The sequence below is a fragment of the Cyrtonyx montezumae genome, unplaced genomic scaffold (genome assembly GCF_038088225.1).
Source record: "Cyrtonyx montezumae isolate F1298 unplaced genomic scaffold, pur_monq_1.0 scaffold_8, whole genome shotgun sequence".
In the NCBI taxonomy this organism is placed as follows: Eukaryota; Metazoa; Chordata; class Aves; order Galliformes; family Odontophoridae; genus Cyrtonyx; species Cyrtonyx montezumae.
In genome coordinates this window covers 11,842,068-11,859,301 of record NW_027072089.1, presented here as the reverse complement: position 1 = coordinate 11,859,301, position 17,234 = coordinate 11,842,068, and the positions used below count along the sequence as shown (strand labels likewise).

The following is a 17,234-nucleotide window of genomic DNA, read 5'->3' as shown; positions in this document are numbered from 1 at the left end:
ATCAGCTCTCTGCATGTCTGTTGGAGGCTTAGTTTGTAAGGATGGTATGCAATACAGTGACCTTTTCTCCACACGGCCCAGCTGGAGAGGCTGAGTTGCTCTGGATGGCCACCAATGCAATACGTGAATGGAAGGTATATCTAGGCACAGTGCTGATGCTGTTAGAGAAGGCAATTCACACCAATCGGTACAGTCTCTAAAATAACTTCTGATTAAAAAGTGTGGATTTAAGACCAGGTGATCTCATAATGGTACCATCTCTGTACTTTCATGGGTCTGAATTCTTCAGCTCACTGCACCCAAACTACTCTTGAACCAAACAGCTTTCCTCTGCAGTGTGAAGGATTTTGAGACTCAAACTGTACAAGACATGGGAAAAAAAACCAAAACTGCAGTCACAAGCTCTGTCTGTCATGACGACCAGCTCAGATGTGGATCCCAGGTGCAGCAGGGATACCCTGTGCTCCAGACCATGCCTGACTCCTGCAGCCAGAAGCACATCACTGGTTACTTCCCAAGCCAGCAGTGGGAGTGAGACCAAGGCAGACAGCTTCATATACATGATCAGGAGAAGCAATGGTAGAGGAGCGTAAGTCTGGCATCAGATTTTTCTGACAGACACCCCACACCTCACCTGGACAGGTCGTGAAACTTGTGATCTCCCGGTAAACCCTTCACTACTTGGTGTACTGAAGACTGAGGAACTTTCCAGTTACATCAAAGCAAAACAAAACAAAACAAAACAACAACAACAAAAAAATAAAACAACAACAAAAAATTTGGCACATTAAGAAAAAAAAAGGTATTCAAAGAAAGCTAAATAAAACCCAGAATCTCATACAGCAAGAAAGAGAGCATTTAGAAACGAAAATAAGAACATTTCAATTACCTTTTCTGCAAGCCAGCCTAGATGTCTAATCTCTCGACTTCCAGCAATCCCTGCTTTACCCAGCTGGTCTCTGACCTCTGCAATCACCCTGGGGATGAGATCATTGACACTGGAGTGGATGGCATTGAACCAGGCCTGGGCTGTAGCTGAGTCCTTACTCCTGAGAACCACGGTGTGCTTGGCATCAGGTGAATGAACTTCAATAATTCTAGAAAAATGGGGAGGGAAAAACATTATGTTCACTCATATACTGCTTGATGACTAAATTTATTACCTCACTTAGTGATAAATACCAGTGAAAATGGAGGATACTAATTTCAAGACCTAGCACTAAAAACTTACCTTTACAACATCTGAGCAGAGTGAGATCCTGTAACTGAAGTCAGGTCTGCTCTGGTGTTACTGCAAATTACTGATCTTTGAGGTCTGCCAATGCTGATCCAACCCCCCATCTGGCAAGTCAATAGGAGTTTCAAATACAAAGGGAGCATTCATTCATTGCTTTAAAAGATAATACAAAAGTTTTTTCTGAGTGGCTATCTACCCTTCCTGCTCAGTACACTCCCTAGGCTTTGCACCCTGCCATGGCACCCACCAAAAAGCAGAAGAAGCTGGGTTTGAGCTGCCACCTTCTTTAGCTGTACGTTACAGCACACTCAGTTTCTCGACATGCTTATTTTATACATTAAAAGCTAAGGGAAGCAAAAAGCCCTAATTCTATACAAAGGAATTTTCTTAGGACTACACTGTAGTTTCAGTGACGCCACTAATCATGAACTAGAAGCCAAGTGTAATTGGCCTTACCCAGGAGTAACAAATATCCTCAATGTTCCATTTAGACCCTGCTAACAGTGATGGCAAGAAAGCCCTAACCACAACCGTATGATTGCTTCTGGCATGCATTTATGGTTTTCCACACTCCTGTAAGGAGAGATGTTTTTCCCCCCCAAAAATGTTTACCAGACCATCCTGTGGGCTTCTACCCCATATCTGTGGTTTCAAACGCACAGACAAATACAGGTTCAGGAAAATGGATCCTGTCCACTGTGGTTATGAGAACTGTGCCAACAGCTTCACTAACAACAACGAAAATGCTTTGAGAGACAGTCGTTGCTATTTCAGTGCTGTTCTCAGTGAAGTGAAGTTAATAGCAATTAATTAGTAGTGGGGCTTTGTGTGCTCCTCATAGCTTTGTGAATCACTTCTACTTGAACATTTGCTAAATAACCTACTAAATCATAGCCTGCTTTATCTTCATGCAGTGATTATGAAACCAAGCCCTACTCACTGCCCATCACTGAACTGCACATTATGTTTGTGCTTTTTCACTGTAAACACACAGTGCCTTCCACTGAATGTTACCTGCACAAGTTCAACCTCAGCTTTGAGCCTCAGCCTTCTGTCTTGTGCCCTGCTGCCTGCTCTCTGGGATTCACAACAACTCCTTTCTCTATCAGAAATGTAATTAGTTCAGTGGAATTTACTCAGGTTGAGGTTCAGGACTGCTGTAATACAAATATTAGTTATGTAATTACAAAATCCTGAAATTCAGAGCTTGACTAACAATTAAGAGGTTTTAATCAATTGATTAAAACCAAGCAGAATCCAGAACAGTAAGCAACTCAATCTGTGTAGCTCTCTGGGGCTGAGAGAATGAGGGCTGCTAGTCCCTTGTTTGTCCATTTTGGGAAGGAGAAGTCTCCAAGCAGACACTGCTCTAAAGATAGAAAAGGTCATGACTTTCAAAACTAAGCAACTGAACTGTTCAGGGCTCTATGTGACTGCTTATATAGTTTAAAAAGTGGGTTGATTGTCCACAAATGGCTGAGCCAGCACAACAGCACTCTTTCCTTAGTAAAGTCATTGGAACTCAGCACTTTCTGAATATAACAGCTCTTACATAGCCACTCTAGTATGCACTGAGGGTCCAACTTCAGATCCTGGAAGAAAAGTTCCTTATTAGATCATACAGATCTAGAGAACAAGAAAATTCTTTTTGCAGATAAGTACTTACTTCGATGACTGTTATTGACAACATACATGGCCACCACTCTGCTCTGCCTTGTCATCAGAAACACCGCTCTCCCAGAGCCAGGAGAGCTTGAGTTTGAATTGGTACATTCAAGCAATGGTAACAAAGTACACAGACCTGGATTTTCAAAGCACATCGTGATACTTAGCAAAATGCTGCTTGCTACTTACAGTGCACTTTTTGGCACAAGATCACAAACCGTTTCACAAGTGAGCTCAATGAGAATGTCCCCATCTCACCCTAGGGGAAAAGCACCCAGAAAAGCATCCAGATGAGCCAGGGAACAAGACAGGGATAGCACTCAGTATTTTCTACACTCTGTCTCTCATTTCAACACCTCTTTTAAAGAGAAAAAATAGCTGGACAACCTAACAGTGTTGTAGCAGCCTTGAAGAAAAAATGTTATTGCACAATGTGGATTTTGTCAAACAGTGCCCTTCACAAAGCTTGCATTTTCTATAAGAGAACTCCCATCTCCAAAGTCACTGCATCTCACGCTGTAAACTAAGTGCTGAACAAGAACTGTAAAGACACAGAAGAACTTGCTACTTTTCCAGTTGCAAAGAAATATCAAGCTCATGTCATTTTGTTTAAGTTAGAGCTGTGGCAACCTTCGGTTTAAAAATACATTATTCAGAGCTGAAAGAGGTTCCAACAGCAACTTGCCTCCCTACAGCTTGGAGTACACTTCAACTCTTACTTTAAGTAATTGGATACAAACAAGCAGTTTTCCACTTGAGCTTTCATCCAAGTGTATCTCCCTCCATGTTGGCAGTTTTCTACTTCTGCAATAGCTTTGTCCCCTAAAATAATGAACATTTCAACAGCTCTTAACAGTTTTTTCACTGATTCAAAACTAGGGAGTGCTATTTCAGTTTGAGATCTCATAACATATTCTAATACATATGCATCATACTGTGATATCAGTGTATATATCCCAGTACACTTATGCACATACATACATCATCGTGCTTGAAAGAATACTTACTCTCAGTGACTTCTAATGGGGCATTTCTGGGGATTGCCTGTCAGCAATCAAGGCTGGATGCTGACATACTAACAACTGCAGACAGACTGCCTCATTCCATCACGAGAGTGACAGAAAGATTGGACAAAACATGCTACACTTACCAAAACTGAATTCAAAACAGGAATAAATGGTGCACTGACAGCCCTGAAATTGAGTCTTGTCATCCACCACACTGGTCCAGCGTAAGGAATACGTCAGCAAGTGTCATTCCTGTGCAAGCTGCTAGGCAGGGGATTGTTTTCATTCTTACAGTAAGGATTAAAGTACTGAAGTCTAAACCCTTAACTGCCTGCGCTCTGCTACTGACTATTCGCTATGAGATCGGTGTGCTAAACTGTCTCTAAGAAGCTGATCTTACAGATTTCCCCTCAGAGATCCAGAACTCCCACCTCAGAGGCCATGCACTGTGGAGATCCTGACAGAAATTCTCTTATAACCCCCCTGGTAAGCTGTAGGTTCCTACTGCAATCACATGCTGAAAGCACTACATCCCTATCAACTCTCCTATTTTCTGCCCCTCGGTCTAGCTGCTTTGTTTCACCAGTCCATTTGGATGACGCTTTTTGTTTAACAGCTGACTGATGGCATTTACATATTTTTTGAAAAGCAAAACCCAATGACCTTAGTAAACTCCAACACTAACGTACTTAAATGCTTCCAAGCAGTCCAGCCATTGTAGCTTTGATTTGTTCCTTGGCTGAACTGACCACCGCTTACTGACTTATGTTTATCTGCAGTTCAGTGATAAAGTTCCCTTAATTCCCCAGAGAATTGAAATATTTAGGGCAATGCCACAGCTGTGTTTATTCTCACACTCCACAACAGTTATGTAAATACTGCATATGGAGCTGTTTCTGATAAAGCCCATACCAACCCAAAGGAATTATATGTTAGCTCTAGATGGCTGCCAAGATGCGCGGCACCTCTCCAGCTTGGCAATGCATATGAATGATATCACATTTTCTCAGAGATCATTTGGAAAACCTCATCATAAAAGAGTAATTTTCTCTCTCCTTCTCAAAGAGTTTCTCTGAGCAGAAGAGTATTTCCAGCATCCCATTTTCCACCCACGGAACATGGAGGTGACGCAAAACCCAGTGCTTCCAAATGCCATAACCTTGCTAAGAAACCCAACCTCCCTCCCTCACTACTTCCAGAGCTTTTACTTTACAGAGGATCGGAAGAAGTTGAAAGCAAATGTTTGATAGACCATACTCATTCCATATTTGATAAGGCTTCTGTGTAGGAGCGTTCACTATCTCAGAAATACTCTTTATCAAATCTCTTGAAAGCACTTCTCCCACCACCATTGGCTCCAGACCAAATCAGGCACTGCTTTACTCTTTGTGCCTTTTCCTGGGTATTCAGTGACTGATTAAAGTGTGGAGTAAATCCCTTGAAGTTAATGATAAGCTGGAGCCAGAGTTATTCAAGTCCATCACGCTACTTTGATATTGCACCAATATAGCCAGGAACAAACCACTCTGCCGTGGACTTTGCAAACTTAAAAAGGGATTACGGGCCAAACTGCCATTCCCCTTTCATTGTCTACACAGGAAACTGGTAAATAATTTTGCTGATTTCTGAGTGTAGAAATTGAGCAAGTCTTCCAGTACTGGGGGGGATTTGGTGAACACAATCAAAGATAACACTTACATAGCTACAGTCTTTCATAAAATAAAAACCAAAGCATTAAGGTTTTTGTTTAATTCCCTATGCAACATCAGGAGATGAACCAGGAATAAAGTTTGATAAAATCAAGCAATGGAAATTGGGCTGAGTCGACCAGGAAAATACTCCACAGAGACAGTGGGCAGTGCAATGAATTCACCAGCATACAAGAAGCATGTTTGTTTGATGTGCTTAAACAGAGGTGAAAGAAATTTTACAAAGCAAACACTATTTGGCAGCCAAGTAGAAATTTTCTATGTGAAAGTCTCCAGGCCCCCTTGCTGTCACAGTGGTGCTTGCTGTGTTAAGTTACTTGCTGACTTTCCACTTACAGCAGTCACTGCAGATGTAGCTTCTTGTTTCTTGGGAGCTGGACTAGGTTGATGTTCATGCAGAGGGTGTATATATCCCTAATGAGCTGTCGCAGTTGATTTCATTTCCATTTGCTGCAAGCTGGGCTTTAGTAAAAGGGCTATCAATGGAGTTGCACGGCATGCAAGTAAGGGAAGGATTTTGTTCTGCAATGGACTTGCTGACAACAAGGGTGCCAACACTGAGCAACCTGCAGAGCATGTCATACACTGCCTTTTCTACCCGTAATAGCAGTGAAAGACATTTAATACTTACAAAAAGTCTGTGGATGTCACAAAGCAGACTTCTTTCCCCATATTGCACAAAAGACTTATCTTTTTCCTTCTTGCATTTTTCCTTTGTATTTTTGTTACAATAGTACTGGTAGGAATTAGATTTGACATCAAAGTGACACTGCCTAACATGGGTGTCCAACCTTTTGGCTTCCATGGGCTGCACTGAGTGAAAAGGAACTGTCTTATATAACATATATATTTAATACATATAAGTAACAAAACTTTTTTTTAGTTAAAACATAAAACTAGAAGGACAACAAAAACATGGTACTAACAAGTTGGACATGTAAGACCAAAAGATGATGAGTTTGCTGTGGTCTTACACTGAAGCAATTCTCTGATGGTAAAAGGGCAACTATTAATGCTAGGAAAATAATTGTTTCAGTCACAAAACGTACATCTCTAGTGAAGCCTCAACCAACCCCAAAGCATGCTGCTCCTGCAGTCTGAGCTGAATCTGGACAAAGTAAAAAGCAATTGAGTGTAGCTGGTAATAGTGGTAAATGACCCTTCAGATGGAGACAGCTCAGAGGCAAAGGCAGACAGATTCACTTGGCTGCACAAGTAAGATATCACAGACTTAGAGAAGAATTAGATGTCTTCTGAGAAAGAACAGGACTGTAGCAGGACCCAGAGGAAACATGGGGACACGATCTACAAGCAGGGATGAAAACTACTGCAAAAAGGAGACGAATGAGTAAGGCTGCTGACAGATCTCTCTGCCTTCCTGATGAACTGACACAGGAGAAAGTCTCGCTGGTGGAGACAGGCAGCAGGTGCTCCTCCATCGAGCTGTATGTGCCTAAATGTTTCATTGCTTTATGTGCCACATTTTGGCTTAGGTGATCAAGAAATCCCAGGCATCACCATTTAGTTGCCAAGTGAAACCATCAGCCATGATGACAAAACCACAAATCCTCTTTGGATCAATTATTGGCCTCTGAAAGCTAAGGAGGAAGAAACACCTGGGAGGCAGCATCACACAGATGCTGACGGCCTCTTTGGTGATGACAGCCACATGTCACCTCCTGGCGCTGTCACGGCTGGCAGCACAGGCCCAGAGCTCATCTTCCCTTTTAATAGACTCAGAGATCAATGGAAAACCTCTGGGTAAGCGATGAGAAGAAATAACAACTCCAGTGTAACTCTGATTCCTACCTCGGGGAAAAAGGATTTTCAATTAGCGGAAATGTGTGTTAAAGCAGGAATTGACAGCAGCCTATTTAAATAGCAATGTCTGTGCATACAACTCACACACTACAGCCCACCCTACTGATGTAGAGCTGGCGTACCAAAGAGCTGGGGCAGCCCATAGCGGCCAGAATTAGCAAGTTGCTGCAAAACAAATGACTATAGTAGTTGTAGGAGAGAGTAGTTTTAAATATAGAAGCTGAAAATCCTGCTGTTCAATTATCAGCATGTCAGGTAAGGCCTGAGATGTAAGACTGAAATCCAATTTGGAGACCCACTGGAAAGCGAGAGAAAGCCCAGTACAGAGCACAGGGTCACGGCCAGGTAGAAAAGGGGTTTTAAAAGTGATAGCAGGATACAAGCAGTAACATAAAAACTGTGGGAACAAGAAGCATCACAGGAAATTGCAACATATTGACTTCCTTTGTCTGGCAATCCCCTGCCTTTGTTTGGCAGACCTCAGTGGTGCAAAAAATTGCTCTCCAACTTTATTTAGGGGCAGCATGGATGTCAGCATACATACCTTACATACATTCTGATGCATACAAAACACAGTTAACTTGTTTGCCTTCCTCTGTCCTGCCCCGCAGCACTCACACGGCTCTTCCTTGTCCTTTCATTTGTGACATATTTCATTTGTGATTTGACTTTTCTCTGTTTTCCAGTAATGTTCACTAAGTAAGGTTTATTGCAGTTTTCACTCTCAGTTCCCTTCAATCATTAGCTCCTTTCTCCATCACCTTTGCTTAATTTGTTCTCTTTTAACGTATTTCTCAAGGCTGTTTCCTCTTACTGATCCCACTCCCCTGATTTGTTTCTGGTTACTTTACTTCTATTTCTCCTCCTCAGCTCAATCCTCTACAGTAGAAGCTAGCTAGAAACAATCAAAATTCTTTGAATTTTTCAAAGCAATCCTAACTGACCAAAAAAAGTGACCAAAACCAAAACCAAAATAACAACAAACAAAAAATCAAACCCACCACCACCACCAAAAATATAACACAAAATCCACCACGTCATTTTTTTCCTCCATTAATTTCTTATTCAAGCATTGTTTTTTCACAGAAAATAAAGTCTTTGGTTGAAAGTCTATTAATCAAAGATTTATCTGAAGGTGCTGATCTGCCAGCCTCAGTTACTGCCACCTCCATGTCACCCACATCCTTCCTTGCCACCCACTCCCCATGACATGTTTTTATTTTTCTCTGTCAGGTCACATTCAGTCCCTTTTACAAAAACACTATCACACACACATTATTTTGCAGTAACACATGCTGAAGTTCTTTGCCTTTTCCCTTTGCGCTGGATATGAGAATGACACCAAGATCTCAACTGTCCAATAGAGAAGATGGGAAGGGGAGAACGTCTCATGTCATTATGTCAGGGGAAAAAATCACAATATATTATTCAAGAAAATGAGACATTACAAATCCAACCCTTGCAAAGAGTGAAGGTCATTCACTGCTTATCATAACTACTGAGTTCTACACTGAAATCTCAAACACTCCATAGAAAAAACTCATTGTACGCCTAAGTCCTGGCACACACCCCCAGTAATTTAGTTCTCAAGCTATAGCCCAGAGACTCCTACAGGTCTCCAGGACATTAGGCAGCTATGCATCTACTTTAATATGATTTAACAGAACAAGAATTAAACAGTCTTTGTAGGGAAAGTAACTCCCAATTGCAGTAAATACAAGTAAATGAAGATCCATAGTTCACACTGAATTGCTGTTTTGTTTGTGTAAATGAATAGCCTTGAGGTTGCTCTGCAGGCCTAGGTTTGTTTTTTTGTTGTTGCTGTTGTTGTTGGTCTTTTTTGTTTGTTTGTTTGTTTTTGTTTTTTTCTTGTCAATAAAATCAGCTGTTGATTGCACTCAAAAGAGACTGAAACACAGCTTTGTTAAAGGAACAGGCCTAACGTAGGCATCTGATCTCAGAGGTCTACCAGGAGGGCTAAGGAGAAATTGAGCTAAGGTATAAGCTCATATCAGCTAGAGCAAAACCAATGACCTGTTCAGCTCGTGGAGGGTTTCAGAGATGATGGAAAATAACTGTAATAATTAAAAAAAAAAAAAAAGAAATTACCCTTTCAGCCTAGAGCCTTCAGTACCCCCACAGAGTTAGAAAACTGCTCTCAAACAAGGACAAAATTCCAAAATATACCAGGACTTGCAGAAATCCACAAAGAATTGACAGTGGCAATGGTACAGGACTGCAAAATAGCCCAGCTTGAATTATCTGTTAATTTGACCAGTTGAGGATTTGACCCAAAATTCTGTGAGAGAAGATCTACACTCATATAGGTCTCTCATCTGACATCCCTAGCCCTGAATGCATTGATAACAGCTACCTAGAGAGAATACTGAGTAAATCTGAAGCATCTCCTCCCTGTTTGTCCCTTCCAGTAAATAGCAGATCTGGGGTCAGATTAGTAGTTATGGTATTGTAAAGAAACAAGAACACAGGAATACACATAAGTTCATAAGTTCATAAGTTCATAAGGTTGGAAAGGACCTATAAGATCATCTAGTCCAACCATCCTCCTATCACTATCTCTACCCAACTACTAAATCAAATCCTTTAGCACATCTAGCTTTACATGAACAGAGGGCTTGAATCCACAGGAGTAAAAAATCTGGGTGGTAAGAGCAAAAACCCAGGAATGCCTTGACCCTGAAACCACTACCCTTTGTGAGCAAGGATATAAAGGGCTTCACAGTGGCAGATTATCTTTCTGTAACACCACATGGTGCAGCCCAGGGCAGCAGAGTGGTTTAAGCATGAGGGGACACTCAACCACAATTTCACCCTGATTATCTCTGGTTTCGCTCTCCTCTGGGTTTGAATTAGATCCTTTCAAGTTGCTTCACTTTAATGTTGCATTGTTGATTTCTTCCCCAGCTTAACATTAATCTAAACATAAAATAAACAGCCCAACAAGAAAATAAAAAGAGTAACAAAAATTCCTGATGTAAATCAGGACTTAGACTCTCACAGGCTCAATGACTTCTTCAAAGGACTTACTGATATTCAAACAGTAAAACACGCCTGTACCAATAACAATAATTAAGTGTTATATGCCTTTCATCCAAGGATCTCAAAGAGCTCACAACAAATGAGCAAATTGAGTGTTCTTTCTATTTCAGAGATTTTGTCTAAAGCCAAAGAGCAGCTCAGTAACAGCATGAGCAGCTACGCCTACATTCCATGCAGGGTGAGGGTGGATGTTTTTATACTGGTAATGTGCCCATTGTAGAATCTGTATCTTTGCTTTCTTCTCTACACGTATAATTTAGGGCAATAAAGCTTTGAAGTGACTGGAGCACAAGACTCACGAGGGAACAATCATTTGGTCTGGAGATGAGGAAACTCAGCGATGATCTTATTTGCTCCCTACAACTGCCTGAAAGGAGGTTGTGGCAAGCTGGGGACGGTCTCTTCACCCAGGCAGCAATAGGAAAAGAGGTAATGGCCCCAAGTTCCATCAGATGAGGTTCAGGTTGGATATTAGGAAAAAAATTTTATCAGAAAGAGTAGTGAGGTATTGGAATAGGCTCATGGAAATGGTAGAGTCACTGTCCTTGGAGGTATACAAGAAACGTGGAGTATGTGGTACTCAGAGACATGGTTTAGCAGGCAATATTGGAGGTATGTGGAGACCTGGACTAGACAATCTTAGAGCTTTTTTCCAACCTTAAGAATTCTATGATTCTACAATTCTTCTTGCATTTTTTCTCCTACCTAGAATACAAGGTAACAGCAATCAGAAAAGGACTTAAGTTTCCTAACTAGAGGCCAATCCTGCTAAATATATAGAAACAGTTCAGCATCTCCTCAGCCCTGGGTTTGTGGCTCAGCACCTCAGCCACTTGTGCTTCTGTCAGCAACCAGCACACACTTACATAGCATCAGCTGTCCCACACCGAGCACAGTGCTATCAAAGTATGTCCTCAAGAGGGCAAGAGACAGAAAGCAAAGTAAGATAAATGGGAATTACACTCCACAAGAGCAGCCATAACTCAATCTGTATGTGTGGTCACTCCTCCCTGCCGCACTACCCTCCACCAGTCACACAGCAGCTATGTGACTTGGAGCACCCCCTCCCTTGTTAGAAGGAAAAAAACCACAAGCTGCAATGCTTCACACTTAAATCACACTGCTCTTCGAGGAGAAGGCAGCCTTCACTTTGCATGGCAACATCACAGCGGGGCCACTGTTTCCATTCAGGAAGCTGGCGGGGTGAGACATGACCCACCACAGGTTGAGACTCTTCTGCATTGACCAACTCCTATCTCCCTGACCCATGTGGTTGCATTTAAATTACATAGGCATGATTTTGAAGAGCTGCAGAAATCAAAAAGCTCAAGGTCTTGTAATTCCTTCCTGTGACCCTTCCAATGTGTAAGAGTTGTTTTTAGATCAACAGTGATACTGAGTGTGCTGGAAGCATGGCAGGTCCACACACACCTTTCATAGAGTTGCACTGAACAGGCGTGGAATGCTTGTATTCCAGATACCACACATATAAATAATCATTCAGCCTCACAGCTAAAAATGCATTAGGAAAACATCCAGTAAATTCCTTTTTAGACAGTTCTGTCCTAGAACAGTGCCACAGCTCCCTGACTTCTACTTAAAGATGCTTCTATTTTTATTCTATTTTTGCATTCTTTTTGCTTATGTTTGGAATCAACTGAAGTTCTTTTGTTGCTAAGACTGGTTTTGAAAATGTTATATTAAATCTGGTGAAATTAAGCTGCTATTTTAAGAAAGTTTCACCTTTTGTTTTTGTTCCTTACTGCAATAGAAGTAATACATCCAAACTTAACGATTTGTTTTACCTTTAAGATTTTAAATTTTACTTCAGAAACACACACAGGGATATTTCTGTTCACGTTTACATAACTTCTTCATAAATGTCACATCAGTTAGAATTCACACAGAATGGTTTGAGTTGGAAGGGACCTTTAAGTTCATCTAGTTCAACCCCCTCATGCTATAGGCAGGGACCAGGTTGCTCACTGTCCCATCCAGCTTGGCCTCACTGGGCAGCCTGTTCGGTGTCTTACCACCCTTACAGTAAAGAATTTCTTCCCAATATCTAGTCTAAATCTGCCCTCTTCCAGTTTAAAAACCATTTCCTCTCATCCTGTCACTATATGCCCTTCTCAAAAGTCCTCCCCAGCTTTCCTGTAGGCTCTCTTTTGGTTTATGAAGGCTGCTGAAAGGTCTCCTCAGAGCCTTCTCTTCTCCATACTGAAAAGCCCCAGCTCTCTCAGCCTGTCCTCGTAGGGGAGGTGCTCCAGACCTCTGATCATCTTCGTGGCCCTCCTCTGGACCTGCTCCAACATCTCCATGTCCTTTCTGTGTTGGGGTCTCCAGAATTAAATGCGGTACTCCAGATAAGGTCACGTTAAGTCTCACTGACTCTGACACTGCTCAATACTGAGAAGTTATTAAACAACATAAAAAAAAAAATTAAAGAATTTATACAAAAGGAGCCAATTTGAAGAGTACCATTTTTGCAGTAAATCTTGTGAACACTTCAGTGAATCAATACTTCTTAATAAAAGAAAAGAAAAACAAAAACACCAACCCTATTTTAATCAGAACAGTGAAGCAACTTAATTTCCAGCTGCATTTTTAATAACCAGGTCCCAGTCTGCCTCAACCCCTCCTATTCTCTATTATCACCAGAAATTGATGAAAAGCTTTCTGTATTGCAGTAGGATGTACTGCTTATTGGTATTATAGCAGTGACTATTTCCACATGTCCCTCAGCAGGGGGGACATTTCCCTGTATGTCCTGATATTAACCATCAATGCTGCCACTAAGGACACTCATCACTGAAATACAGGCAAACAATAGACATAAGTGGTAATTGTATTTACCTTATTCTTCCAGACTAAAATATAACAGTGGCTCCTGTGCCTAGACGAGACGAGACATAGATGTAACAAAAATGCTCTGCATCTTTTTTCCTGTTGCCATGTTTCTACTACCAAAGATATTTTCCTATACACGTAGGCTTAGTGCTGGTTTGTATTACAAGGGATTTTCTCCTTAATATCTTATTGCTATTTTAATCAGCTAACAGGAAAAACAATCCCTTATCTCACTGAAGGCTGAACTCGCAGGTTGAACAAAGGGAACATCTGAGAGCCACTGGCTCCAAAGGCACCAAAAATCTCACTCCTGCTCTGAAACAACAAGCTCACCAAACTGTCAGAGGGTAGATAAGGACTAAGCAATTTCTTAACTGTGTCTAGTCTAAAAGGAGAAGCAGAAATTCAATGCAAGGTCACTAGCTCTAGTAGAAAAGCCAGAAGTTTAACTTCCCCATGCCTATTAAACCCACATTTCAGACCAACTTTCTAAGAAGTGAAGGTGATTCAGTGACAACAAACAGGCATTTCCTTCTGGATTCTTTAAGACAGGTATCTTCTCATGCCAAAAGACAAATCAGCTAAGCCTGGTCCCACCACATTGCTAGAGAAACATCTGCACTGGATATTTCATGCTTACTACATCCACGCTTGGACTTAGCAGTCCCTGAAAATTATTTCAGATGTAGCCCAAGGGAGACCTTTTATGGTCAGCATATGCTTTGGTATTCTGCCAGTGGTGTTCTTCTAAAACTGTACCGCAAAGTGACACCAACAATTATAAGATCTATGTGTGTCAGGTCACACAGTTATAAAACTTAAGTGTCATAAGCATGTAAGGACATGGTTTGGTTTCTGCTGTGAACAAAGATCCAATTATTTCAGTGGGATCGGATTACTATCTTGAGATACATTTCAGTGGGAATGGCTCATTACATTATAATAGCATTTCCACTGAGAAATAACAAGTGGTGGTATTTAGAGTTGTTAAATAACCGAAATGAGTGAAAAGTTAAGTGTGTGGGACCTGCTACTGCACTGCAGCTAGCATGATTCTGAAGTAACGTGTGCTTAGATGGAAAAATCCAACTTAGACTGTCCACTGTGTCGGAATACAGTAAAAATCAGAAGTCACTCTTTCCACAGGAAATGAGAGCAGCACAAAATGAAAACTATGACAGCTAGCAATGTGACTCTCCCACGCATTACTTCCTGGTTACACCTAATAATGTGCATTTCTAGCACGCCTCAAAAAAGCACCATCACAGCATCAGCAGTGAGCGTCTGCCTCTCTGAATCAGTCCTTCTATCTTTCACATGAAGCTGAGGACCAGGAAAGTGATAGAAGTTGAGAATTACAATACAGACAAAAGAAGAAGAGAGAGATGCTAGAAGAGTCACATAATGTGTGTAAAGCAGCATGACATCATGCTGATACAGACCTGCACGCTTCTTTAAAACATATATGGACAACTACAAACTCTCAGACTAGCAACACAGATGTCAAACCCTGACATCTTAAATTGTACAGGTACATGTGAGTAAAGCAAAAGAAAGCTGGAGGTTTTCACACAGGGAAAAGCAAAAACCTTAAGAAGGTTGAACAAATATAAAAAATATAGAAAGAAAATTACATGGATACTAATAAAGTTTCTGAATTGCAGAAGAGAATGCAGGAGAACCTATCCACCCAAACCCTCTCCTCATTACTGTTGTCAGCAAATGAAAATGTACTTTTTGCATGTGCCTATACATAACTGCGGAGAACCAAAGGCATTCCACACTGCTTCTTGATAAGCCAACATACAAGAAAAACAAAGAAGCCATTATCTGAATGGAAGAATCAGTATTAATGACTTGACTGGTCCCTTTTCTATCACAGTGTGCAGCTGTTCCACACATGTTATAAATAAGGGTTAGTAAGCTCGTCCTATTTTTAACATTAGGAAAAAAAAAAACAAGAAGTCACAGAAATTCCACATTAATCTCCTGTAAGTGGAACTTTTCTCCTATTCTTGAATTTAATACACAGAACTGAATGGATAAAACAGGCCATTCTTAAAATAATATTCATTAAAAAATAATTAAAAAAAAAGAAAGAAAAAAGGAAAGGAAAGGGAAGGGAAAGGGAAAGGGAAAGGGAAAGGGAAAGGGAAAGGGAAAGGGAAAGGGAAAAAGGGAAAGGGAAAGGGAAAGGGAAAGGGAAAGGGAAAGGGAAAGGGAAAGGGAAAGGGAAAGGGAAAGGGAAAGGGAAAGGGAAAGGGAAAGGGAAAGGGAAAGGGAAAGGGAAAGGGAAAAAGGAAAGGAAAGGAAAGGAAAGGAAAGAAGGAAAGGAAAGGAAAGGAAAGGAAAGGAAAGGAAAGGAAAGGAAAGGAAAGGAAAGGAAAGGAAAGGAAAGGAAAGGAAAGGAAAGGAAAGGAAAGGAAAGGAAAGGAAAGGAAAGGAAAGGAAAGGAAAGGAAAGGAAAGGAAAGGAAAGGAAAGGAAGAAAGGAAAGGAAAGGAAAGGAAAGGAAAGGAAAGGAAAGGAAAGGAAAGGAAAGGAAAGGAAAGGAAAGGAAAGGAAAGGAAAGGAAAGGAAAGGAAAGGAAAGGAAAGGAAAGGAAAAGGAAAGGAAAGGAAAGGAAAGGAAAGGAAAGGAAAGGAAAGGAAAGGAAAGGAAAGGAAAGGAAAGGAAAGGAAAGGAAAGGAAAGGAAAGGAAAGGAAAGGAAAGGAAAGGAAAGGAAAGGAAAGAAAGGAAAGGAAAGGAAAGGAAGGAAAAGGAAAGGAAAGGAAAGGAAAGGAAAGGAAAAGGAAAGGAAAGGAAAGGAAAAAGAAGATGATATTTACTGGGATTAGACTAGACCATCCTGGAATATGCAGGCATACATCAGGACAAGAACAAAAAACCTGCGATTATATTTCTAATAAAAATGTTGAATTCCTGCTCTCAAGAGTTTTTCTAGCACAACTCAAAAGCTAATGTGTCTCTATTTACCCAGAGCTAGACACTCAACCTCACACCACCCAGCTCAGTCACAAGGATGTTCTGTTCTCACATCAGTACTCTCTTGCTCTCTGCTGCAAGGGCTACAGCCCATCACCAGCTCCTGCTCCCCAGTCCCACAGATGAAGAGGCCAACAACTATTCAGTGCAAAGTCCCAGCCCCAGGCAAAACCTAGGTGGTGGATGTCCCATCCCTGGAGACACGCGAGGTCAGGCTGGACAGGGCTCTGATCAACCTGATGGAGCTGTAGGTGTCCCTGTTCACTGCAGGGCAGTTGGATTAGATGGCCTTTAAGAAGCCCTTCCAACTCGAAGGGTTCTATGATTCCATGATAAAACCCCTGCTCACCTGTTTTCAGGGTCTGACACTGCCATGTTGCGTGTCACGTAGCACATCTTGAGCGGTATTGTCTTCTTGTCCCTGTGGACGGAGAGCGAAAGCTGTGACAGTGGGTCAGCAGACACACATCCCAGGCGGGGAGATTCTGGAGGAGGTGTCTCCCATCCAATCTCTGAAACTGGAGAGCCCTTCTTCACATAGGGTGTTGCTTCTCTCATGTATTTCACTATTAAAAAAAAAAAAAAAGAAGAGAAAAAAAAAGAAATGTAAGAATGAATGGATATTCAGTAGTTCCATTCTCTGGGAATTCTTTGAACTGGTATCAACCCCCAGTGCTATTTATTATTTGTATGCAGGTCGCTCTAAAAATAATGGCACCTATTTATTCCCATGGAAATACGACAGCTAAAAGAGCACAATACCTCTACTTAATAGAGCAAATTCTCAGCTACAAAACACCATTTTTCAACTTAGACTCTGCCATTAGCCAATTTCCATGGATAAGCTGATCAAGACTTTCTATTTCATGGTGTGACAGCTGTGCATGGCCATCCTGAAAT

General features: G+C 41.3%; 1 protein-coding gene across 1 annotated transcript in view; it reads right to left on the bottom strand.

Annotated features, from left to right (window-relative positions):
• The window catches only part of SNTB1 (syntrophin beta 1), a 105,715-nt gene that overhangs the window by 37,120 nt on the left and 51,361 nt on the right, over positions 1-17,234 (bottom strand). The window contains exons 2-3 of the mRNA XM_065752804.1: positions 16,684-16,900; positions 890-1,097 (exon numbers count right to left, since the gene is read on the bottom strand). Coding sequence (XP_065608876.1) covers positions 890-1,097; positions 16,684-16,900 — 425 coding nt within the window. The remainder of the gene's footprint in view (positions 1-889; positions 1,098-16,683; positions 16,901-17,234) is intronic.